Source organism: Mus caroli, chromosome 5, assembly GCF_900094665.2.
Source record: "Mus caroli chromosome 5, CAROLI_EIJ_v1.1, whole genome shotgun sequence".
NCBI classification, from domain to species: Eukaryota; Metazoa; Chordata; class Mammalia; order Rodentia; family Muridae; genus Mus; species Mus caroli.
In genome coordinates, this window is record NC_034574.1 from 23,860,146 (window position 1) to 23,871,462 (window position 11,317).

The 11,317-nt window shown below is 40.6% G+C and overlaps 1 protein-coding gene across 3 annotated transcripts in view; it reads right to left on the bottom strand.

The window, feature by feature from the left end:
* The window catches only part of Lmbr1 (limb development membrane protein 1), a 133,491-nt gene that overhangs the window by 50,963 nt on the left and 71,211 nt on the right, over positions 1 to 11,317 (bottom strand). For all 3 annotated transcript variants that reach the window (XM_021162300.2, XM_021162299.1, XM_021162298.2), the window contains 4 exons: positions 8,647 to 8,773; positions 7,977 to 8,045; positions 7,091 to 7,155; positions 3,270 to 3,342 (listed from right to left, as the gene is read on the bottom strand). In XM_021162300.2, the coding sequence (XP_021017959.1) occupies positions 3,270 to 3,342; positions 7,091 to 7,155; positions 7,977 to 8,045; positions 8,647 to 8,773 (334 nt within the window). The remainder of the gene's footprint in view (positions 1 to 3,269; positions 3,343 to 7,090; positions 7,156 to 7,976; positions 8,046 to 8,646; positions 8,774 to 11,317) is intronic.

Below are 11,317 nucleotides of genomic sequence, written 5' to 3' on the forward strand. Positions count from 1 at the left end.
AAAAGTCATCCAAAGACTTTAAAGTAGACTTAAGGAATGGTCACATATTAGAAAGAAAAGCAAGCAGGATAATCAGGAGTAAGCACAAACATTAGGAAAAGCAGGTAGGGCTTGGGCTTCACAGGATACAGCCCTGGAACACAGGCAAGAACCTGAGAAAGCACTCTGGCAGGCTCCATTTCTAATCCACCAGTCAATATGGCTTGAGCAAAAGGGTTTGGTTATAAGACTGCACATACGGGGATGAAGGCTACTGAGAGAGTGGCATACTGAGTCTCTATTGAAGGACTGTGGAAACTGGAGGATGACAAGAAAAGAGTTGAAGAAATAAGAGGATTAGCTAAGAGTGTGGATGCCTGAGTATGAGATGTGCAAGTATCAGATCACTGTAGAGAGCAAGGCCAAGACGTTACAGACAGATAGAATACCAGAACAGAAGGCCAAGATGCTTCCCAAAATTGGAAAGGCTATAACAAGCATAGAAAAATCACAGATCAGAAAGAGCCATCAGAAAAGAGAGTTCTAGAGAACAAGAAGCTACTATGACAGGAGAAGCTAGAACGACCTGGTAGCCAAAATGGCAGGACTACAAGAGAGCAAAGTGCTGGAGAAGAGAAGAGGAATAAGCAGGATCCCCAGAAAAAGGATAGTATGTAGAAAAGAGTTCAACTGTGCTACATGACATACCACCCTCCCCAGAACAAAGCTAAGCTGTGAGAAGATAGTCACCACACAAAGGTGCTGGGGATACAACAGCACTGGCACTGGAGAGAGCAAAAAGAGGAGGTTGAGGGTGCAGGAGTCAAAAGTGGATTGATGTTCAGATATAAGCGGCACATGGAAAGTTGAGCTTGGGAACATGAAAACCCAGTCAGAAATAAGACACTTAGAAACACAGAATCATGAGTCCAGACACGGGACTCATCTGTTGTCACCTGTCACAGAGAATGAGGGCTAAGGACATCCTTTGCCTTGAGCCTCCAGCAAGAATTTGAAGGAGGCTATGGGAGGAACAGGAGGAGTCAAGTTCTGCCAGTATAGCATGGAATTCAGATCTCTGTGTAGAACTCTGTAGATCCCTCCTATGCTCTTATGTGTTTGGACACTAAGCTTTTTCCATATTCATTCTCTCTCTCTCTCTCTCTCTCTCTCTCTCTCTCTCTCTCTCTCTCTCTCTCTCTATCTCCCTCCCTCCCACTCTCCCCCTCTCTTCCTCCCCCTCCTTTCTTTCCTCCCTCCCTCCCTCTTTCTCTTTCTTTCTCTTTCCCTCCGTCCCTCCCTCCCTCCCTCTTTCTTTCTTTCTTTCTTCTCCATCAGTCAACTAGTGTATCATCTTGAAATAGTCTTAATTCATCTGCACCACATCTAATGTAAAACCATGGTTGGGCTTTAGAAAGTGGACAGGCTGAGGACAGGATGGCTTCCTCAGGGCACTGACCCTGTACCCAAGCACAGCTTTGCTATTTCATTCTCAAGGCTTATGAAAGAGAACAAAACCACTCAACAGTTTATACAGCAGCACAGTCAAGTATCAGAGAACACTGGAGAAGCCACAATTAGGCATCCCATGTTTCAGCTACACTAATGCATTAAAAAAGACATGGAAATCCATGCAACTACAGAGTGCTGGCTACAACATGCGACCTTCAAGGTGAAAAAAGTGCTAGCACCACAGCAAAGGCCTTCTTATACCAGGCAACTATAGGGTCTCCCTAGAGCACTGTAGGATGCACTGGAGAAAACACATACCCCAGAGCTGCCTGTAATAATACCCCACAGACCACACACTAATGCACCATTAGTAAAAGGTCACTATCAATTCCACACAGCAGCAGCAAGAGCATATTTTTAGAGTCTGATGTTCTTGCTGTTCTATAATTCTTCCCAGAGCAAGGGTAAAACAAACTTTGGCTTTATAATTTAAAACATAAAAGAATTGCAACAACAAAATGCATTTAACATTATACCATATGCCTTAGTCAGGGTTTCTATTCCTGCACAAACATCATGACCAAGAAGCAAGTTGGGGAGGAAAGGGTTTATTCGGCTTACACTTCCATACTGCTGTTCATCACCAAGGAAGTCAGAACTGGAATTCAAGCAGGTCAGAAAGCAGGAGCTGATACAGAGGCCATGGAGGGATGTTCTTTACTGACTTGCTTCTCCTGGCTTGCTCAGCCTGCTCTCTTATAGAACCAAGACTACCAGCCCAGAGATGGTCCCACCCACAAGGGGCCTTTCCCCCTTGATCACTAATTGAGAAAATGCCTTACAGCTGGATCTCGTGGAGGCATTTCCTCAACTGAAGCTCCTTTCTCTGTGATAACTCCAGCCTGTGTCAAATTGACACAGAACTAGCCAGTACAACCATATTTAATAAAATCCATAAGGGTTAGGCTTACCTTACTAAAGGCGTACTTCTATTTTTTCCTAAAATTAGCAAATCATTGTGGCAGGAGATAGCTCAGTGGTTAAAAGCACTGCTTGCTCTTCTAGAAGACCCAGGTTTGATTTTTAGCACCCAAATAATGGCTCACACCATCTTTAGTTCCAAGGGATCAATGCCTTCTTCTGTCATCTACTTACTATATGTATGGGGTGCACAGATACACATGCAGGCAAAATACCCATATATAAAATAAATATTTTTTTTTAAAGTTTAAAATAGCAACTCATAAAATGGTCTTTTCTCCTTGCTTCTTCCACTCTATGGATGTTAACCAATAAGCTACAGAAGCTTACAATTCTTAATACAGTCAAATGTCAACTTGGTCCTAGAATCATTTATGTAATAAATAATTTCAGCCTGCTGGTTTCCATCTGAAATAGTCTGCAGTGGCCAATCATGGCAACACACTATTAAAGAGTTTCCCTAAATAATTTTAAAGGCAACTTGCCAACTAGAACAGATACAGTCACCATTGGACTGATATAAGAATCACCTGGGCCAGCAGTGTTCCTGAGGATCTCCTAAGAAAGACTTCTCTTGCCTTCACCTCTCAGCAGCAAGAAAACAGCCAGGCCCCAGTCAGTGGGTAAGTGTGCAGCCCTTCTAACTGCAGCTGTCCAAGGAGCACTGTGGAAGTCTGCTGGGGAGCTAGCCCTCTGGCCCTCACCCACCCACCTCCCTCGAATTCCCACAGGCTCCTTGTGTCAGGAAGGTCCTTTGTCACTTGTAAGCCTCAGAGAGGGTTATATTTCCATTCTTCAATTATCTGTCTCTGTGAATTAAACATGTTCTACTTCATCTAACTATGTAACACACATACCATGCAGTCTTCTCTGGAGTGCTTCTTCTTCTAGAGTAATCATATAAATTTGTTCATCCAGGTCTTCAAGAATCTAAATTGAAAAATAAACTGCTCAATAATGCAGTGTGACACACTCACATTTATGACACCTCGGGCTCTGCAACCTATCATTTTTAGGACCATGTATTGACTCTAATAACTAAGACCCTAAAATTAAATTTTAACTTATGAAAATTTTAGTATATTTTATATACTTTGTTTTTAATACATTTATATTTTTCTATTTTAGTATTAACAAAATACTTTACAACTTGATATGACATGCATCTAAATTGGATATTTTAAGGCTTAAGGGATTACACTTTGTAGCATTCTCAGGGACTACGGAAGCATGAATTTTAAACAGAGAGAGACACACAGAGCAAATATATCTTTATGCACAAGCTATTATTTTAGCGCTAAAAGGAAGAGATCATCTAGTATATTTGTCTCCCTTGTGGGTTTTTTTTTTTTTTATCTACTTTCTAAATCAAAAATCTGTGCCGGGCATGGTGGCACACGCCTTTAATCCCAGCACCTGGGAGGAAGATGCAGGCGGATTTCTGAATGCGAGGCCAGCCTGGTCTACAAAGTGAGTTCCTGGACAGCCAGAGCTATACAGAGAAACCCTGTCTCTGAAAAAAAACAAAACAAAACTGTAAGGTGGAGGCTGGAGAGCTGGCTCAGTAATTATGAGCACGAGATGCTCTTTCAGAGAGCCTGGGTTGGATTGTCATCAGGTACAAGCCAACTCGTAACCATATATAGACTAGCTTCATCTACATGGCAAGTTGCAGACTAGCTAGAATACACAGTAGGACCCTATCTTAAAATTAAAACAAAAAATCAAAAGCCCCCTAAACTGCATCAGAGATACACAAGACATCCTGATTTGGTTTGTTTTTAAACTAGCTGTAGTAAGTACTTCCATGAGTATGGGAAGCTCAAATCATAAAATCCTTCAAGACAAAGCCCCAGAGAAGTAGTGTGTTTACAAAAAGGCACTCATCATTCCCCACAAGTGGGATAGTGTCTTCACTGTCTCAAAACTGGCAAAACCTAAAACTTCTATTCAGCTCTGGCCTTGTTAACCTGCTGTCCTAAGAAAATACTCTTGACTTCCTGGCTCTGAAGGAAGTATGAAAGCTGATAGCATTGCTCCCTCTCGCTCAAGCTCAAGTTACTGATTCCAGCAAAGCAATAAAAAGGGGAGAGTTGCTGGAGAAAAGTAAGGATGGTGTAACTGTTTCTGTGCACCTGCCCACCTGACAAGTTGCTCTAAAATTATGTGATCCCCATCTGAAAACATTCATAAAACAATCCACTGTTTTCCAATCCTTTCACAAGTTTCTATGGTCCCTTCAGCCTGACACTGAGCTTCTACAAAATAGATGTGCCACTAGACCAACACTGGGAGTAATAAAACGATAAAAACAAAATAAATGAGAAAAAGTAGATAATAAACAAAGGCACGGAATAGCCATCACATGAGAGGCCGACGGGGAAGGAGACCTCTCAGGAGACCTCATCGAGGCTAAGAAGCATGATATGCTAGAAAGCATGAGGTCATCAGCAGGCATGAGCTATGATGAGGTCACCTGGATAACGAACAGAGAGTAACCCAAGACTGTTACTCTTGAGGGTAGGGACAAGTACTCTCTCTTATTTCCTATCACTTTCCACTGTTTGGATTTAAAATGATCGTGTTCCCTATTCTAAAGCCTAACACTTTAAGGATTTTCCTTTTAGAATATAAATGATTGATAATGCTAACCATAGCTAATGGCAACAGGATGTCATGTGCCTCTGAGTATCCCAGCATCTTCACCACTTCCTAGCCTAAGAAGCAAAAACTTCAGGGAGAAACTCCAAGTGCCTTCAGGTTCTTGGCTCATTCTTACTGTGGACTAAGAGGAAACTAGACATGGGCACCCATGGAGACAGCAACCAAGATAAGAATTCCACACAGTTACTTTGAGATTAAAATAAATGTCAAAACTGAGGCTTAAATAAAATGTTAGCAAAGATCAGAAGGAAAAAGTACTTCCAATTGAGGAGAGAGAATACTCACCCAATGTTTCTGATGGCTATAATACAACATCTGATTGACAGCCAAAACTACAAGAGGTGAACAGGCACTGCAGGCAGAGAAAGCCATGTGCCAACACAGAGGTAGAGAGAAGACAAGTTCATGTGGAAGAAATTGCTAGTCTTGAACTCATAAAAGGACTAGAAGATAGTGGTCTAGAGCCTGGGCTCTGGGTTCAAACTTACGTTTACTAGGCTCTGTGACCAGTTACTCGGCCTTCCTGGACTACGTTCCTAGAAAATCAGACTACCATCACCCAACACATAGCTTGTCATCAAGATGAAATGAAACTGAGTGTCACATATAGCACTTAGAACCAGCATGGGGCAGATGAATTCAGTAATGAGCCACTGTCACTGGATGTTCGGAAAAAGACAACTAAAACTGTGGACATGCTGTTAATAAGGCTGTATGGGACAGGTGACTCAGAAGCACTTTGCTTTACAAATGAGGAGGCGGAGCTCGAAGTGCTGAGCTAAGTCAACAGCACTTGGCAGACTGTAAGTAGCTTCCTTATCTTCTCACCGCCATCTGTAGAAGAGGTGCAGGTGACAGAGAAGGTCCAGAGCACAGGGCAAAGTAATAACAAAATTTTAGACCAAGAATGGGAATTGAAAACTTGTCTACAGAAAGAAGGAAAAAGTGAGAAGTAGAAAAAAACTAACTAAATTCAGTTTTTCAAAACCTCTTTTAGAGGGAACTAAATGAGAGACTGTAACTTTCAAAATCAAACAAGAGTTTACCGAAAGATCATCTATCGTTAATATTGCCTCAGTATGTTCCCATTTAATGAAATCATCACAAAGGGAGGAAAGACACACAGCCAAATGGCTCAGCAAGTATTTCTGGCCAAGTACAAGCCACTAACACCAGTAACTGTGGAGAAGGCACACAATGGTGACTACGGTGGTGTCTGAACATCCCTGTGGACAGCAGCAAGGCAGCTTCAAACTGTTATGACCGTCTGTGAAGGAGCAGAAGTGGGGGGCAGCGTGTGACGCTGAGTGTGTAGGCAATGGTGATTCAGGGGAGCAATTTAAAGGACAGATTTTCTAGGGGTAGCTAAGAAGCTATTATCTGTAATATAGTTCAAACACCAAAAAACAGGAACAGATATTACTATCCACTAAAAGTCATTTTAAAATAAATATATAACATTTCTGAGAGGTAAGATATAATTCAAACACAATGTACATATTTTCAGAAACTGGTCTATAAATTGAAGCATAAATATGGGCAATTTTGGTTTTGTTCCTGTTTTATGTGTGTTTAGGGAATCTGGTTGATTTATTTGTTTTAGCTGTAGACAGCTCTCACTCTGTGTCCCAAACAGTCATGAACTCACAATCCCCAGGCCTCTCCTATTGTAGAATCAGAGGCCTCCACAACCTGGCCAGCTATGTGATCAACTTTGAAACAGATACCATCACAGTTGGATGCAGGGTAGTGAACACACAAATACTTACAGATGCCTGAAAAATCTGTCTTGAGATTTTCTATACAAACTTTACTTAAATGCATGTGCTTAGTACTTTAAAAAGGAAAAATAGACTTTCTTTCCAAGATTTAAAAACTTAATTTAAAAAATTAAAAATTTGAAAAAAAAATTGAATGATAAACTAACAAAAATATTGTCCTCAGCTTTTTCAATATTTTTACATAATCAAAAATATAAGCATGGGTATTTAGCAAACACAAATAAAATACTTACCGCTGGCTTCACCAGCAACTGACCCATGACTGTGAACATACGGGACAGGCCAACTGGAGTACACACTGTAGAAATGAGGTGACTGGTAAGAAAGAGGTCCTCAGCATGCAGAGAGACAGGCAAAGCAGCCTAAGGAACATCTTAGGTCCACTCTCATCTTGAGCTTAGCTTTCTCCAGGTCCTCTGTCAGGAGGCCCTTCAGCTCCCCCAGGGAGGAGCTCAGGCAGTGTGAGGGGCAAGCATATCACAGGGAAGGTGAGAATAAACAGTGGCTATAGTGGTCAAGATCCTAGAAGATGAACACTCTCTGCTTAAAACAAACTAAATAGACCCAGAAAAAGCACACAGACCATGTCACCTGTGAGGACTGAGAGCCCAAAGGGAGTATCTAAGAGTGACAGCTACAGTCACAAGTCCTTTGAACTGTTTGACAACTTAAACTATTCCTAAGATCGAGTGTGGCGTCTTCAGTAAAACCAAACAGATTTTGAAATAAAGACTACAAATTCATCAAGTAGAATTGTATTCTTGCCATTTAAAGTGATCTAGTGTTAATATTTGGACTAGAAGTAGACGTAAAGAATGTGTACATGGTGGAGACATGGAGGGAGGGGGACATGGGATACTGTTTAGAGTTGTGTGGTGTGTGTGTGTGTGTGTGTGAGTGTGTGTGTGTCTTCAACCCAGTGCAAAAGGCTTTCCTTAGTGAACAAACTATCCAATTATTTCACAGTTCTGCTTAATAAAATCTATCTAGAACAATAAAAAAGGCCAACTTGAAAAACAGCCCCCATCATTAAGGAGTTTCAATTAGGAAACTGGCACAATTTTTCAGGGTCCAAGACAAGCTCCCTTTCCTGTCAGTGTCACACTGAAGAGTACTTACAGAGAAGCAGCAAGCATCCCATCAGCGAAATGCAAGAATACAAATAGGGCAGGTAGAATTCCCAGAGATCTGTGAAAATATCAGCACATTTTAGAAAGTGAAAGCGTGGCACATTAAAATAGTCTGCTTTATCTTAATAAGTAGAAATATATGATCAACACTGTAATTGCCTATTTAAGTATATTAAGCAGTCTAGTTTCTAAATTGTAGAATAAAAAGATCTAAAGTAAGAAAATAATAAATAACCCTTTTGAGAAATGTTTCAAAGGGAGAAAATGTTCCATGAAATTTTAAGAACAAAAAACAATTAATTAAATATATATAGAAAACTGCATAGTATGTGGAACAAATGAATAATATTCACTGCTTTAAGTATCTCTAAAGACATCTAAATTCTGTAAGTTAACAGAAAGCTCATCACACGAAGATTTATTTTAAAGTGTGTAAAACATGCTGGGCACGGAGGTAAACACTTTAATCCCAGCATTCCAAAGGCAATGGCAGGCCAATCTCCTTTGAGTTTGAGGCCAGCCTGGTCTACAAAGCAAGTTACAGGACAGCCAAAGCTGTTATACCAAGAAATCTTGTCTCAAACAAAACAAAACAGATATAACTATATCCCAAACTCTGATGCCCATCATAGGAACTAGCTAAAACAATAATCAGGTACCATATAAAGACTCCATACTGGCAGCATCACTGTCAATCAGGGCGGAAGCCACCCACACCATCCCAAGAATCAGCAACGCAAGAAGCAGCAGCATAACCAGTGTTTCCAAAATGCGGGCTCGGATTCCCTTAAAACACAACAGCAACAGCATTTTAATACTTGACATCATCTCATGAACAACCAGGTTTCTACCTGAAAGCATAAAACTGTCTATAGGGAAGGGGGAAAAAAAAACGTATATTCATGCTTAAAAACTTTACATTATGTCTTTATATAAATCTATGTTGATTTGGAGAAAGCACTAAATATTTATGGTTTATGTTTAGGGTGACTTTTTTAAATTATATTTTTCAAAAATATTAAATTGAAATAAAGCACACACGCGAAAGAAAAATCAATCATTCCAGTATTTTTCAGAAACACTTTTAACTATTGCTTTTCTAGTAGTTCCCAGAAGACTACATTTGTGGATTTCCATCTGTGGTTCTAATCAAGGAATGACAGGCTGTTTGACACTGGGGTCACTGGGCTAGGAAACTGACATCTATGATCAGGAAGGGCACCTAGCAGCCTCTGGAGTCCTCTAGTGGCCAACTGGAGAACTGCTTGCAGGACAGCACTTCTAAGAACTCTACGGATAGTACACTAATTGCATTTTTTTTTCCATATAAAATGAGAATGCTGCCAGTTATGAGACTTGACTATAATACAAAACTCATGAATATTTTAACATAAAACAGATTCTGACCTTGAAAAGACTGAAAGACCAGACTTGTCAACTTGGAAACTGTTAGGCAAAGGCAGTTTGTTTCTGTAAGTTCAAAGATTTACATCCCTGCGCATCTGACTTCTAGCAACAAACTTATAAGTGTGCCTTTTTTCTTAGGATCTGGAATTTGTGCATCTCATACTGAGAATGGTTTAAAGATATAAGTTAAAAAGACCCAGACACTTCAGGCAGCAGTGTCGCACCCCTTTCATCCCAGCACTTGGGAGGCAGAAGCAGGTGGATTTCTGAGTTCAAAGCCAGCCTGATCTACAGAGTGAGTTCCAGGACAGCCAGAGCTGAGAAAGAGAGACCCTGCCTCAGAAAAAATAACAACCAAACAAAAACAACAACAACAAAAAACCCAAAGAGTTAGCTGATCTTAGCTAACACCTGAGGGGCAGGCACAGGGAAAACTGACATCACATCTCCAAAATCCTGAACACAATACAAAGAAGAAATGCCCTGGCTCAGTGTGCTGCTATGAGAGTACAGTCTTCTCCCACCTATCCTTAAACAGTGTCGCCATCTGCTGCAGGCTTTACACACTTGCTCAGATGTGTCACCACTCCTAGTGTGCGTGGCAAAGAGTCCACTGAAGCAAAAGGACTGAGGCTCATATTTTAACACATGAGCTCTAATAAAGCAGCTATTCCAAGAAAGGAAGATAAGGTGAGCATGAGTGCCCATGACTACAGTCCCAGCACTCAGAAGCCTGAAGCAGGAATGATCAGATTCCCTAAAAAACACAGCTCAACACCAAAATGGGACAGATGGCGAGTTTGAGGCCATCCTGAGTTACATAGTGAAATTCTGTATTGAAAAAATTGAATTTGGATTTCCATCTGCACCCAGAACTTATCCTGTACCACGGCTCTCCATACCCAATTACTGCCAGGAAACACCTGGCCAGCCAAGAGTGCCGGCAAGTTTGTGAGCACAGGAGGAACAAATCACAGTCAGACACAGCAAAACCAGCAATAACTACGTGGGGAGAGGCAAGGGCAAGAACATAAGCAACAGAAACCAAGTTATTTGGCATCATCACCACCACAGTGAGTCCTAGATACCCCAACAAACCGGAAAAGCAAGAATCTGATTTATAATCGTATCTCATGATGATGATAGAGGACTTTAAGAAGGACATAAATAACTCCCTTAAAGAAATACAGGAGAACACAGGTAAACCGCTAGAAGCCCTTAAAGAGGAAACACAAAAATCCCTTAAAGAATTACAGGAAAACACAACCAAACAGGTGAAGGAATTGAAAAAACTCATCCAGGATCTAAAAATAGAACTAGAAACAATAAAGAAATCACAAAGGGAGACAACCTAGAGATAGAAAACCTAGGAAAGAAATCAGGAGGCACCAAGAGAATACAAGAAATAGAGGAGAGAATCTCAGATGCAGAAGATACCCAGCAAACTCTCAATTACTACAGATGGAGAAACGAAGACATTCCATGACAAAAACAAAATTACACAATATCTTCCCATAAATCCAGACCTACAAAGGCTATTAAATGGAAAACTCTTAACACAGGGAGGGAAACTACACCTAGAGAAAGCAAGAAATCTTCTTTCAGTAAACCCCAAAGAAATTATCCACATAAACATAAAAATATCATTAAAAAATAACAGAAAGCAACAATCATGACTCCTTAATATCTCTTAACATCAATGGAAACAATTCTCTAATAAAAAGACATAGACTTGCAATCCCACCAACAATGGAGGAGTGTTCCTCTTTCTCCACATCCTCGCCAGCATCTGCTGTCACCTGAATTTTTGATCTTAGCCATTCTGCCTGGTGTGAGATGGAATCACAGGGTTGTTTTGATTTGCATTCCCCTGATGATTAAGGATGCTGAACATTTTTTCAGGTGTTTCTCAGCCATTCGGTA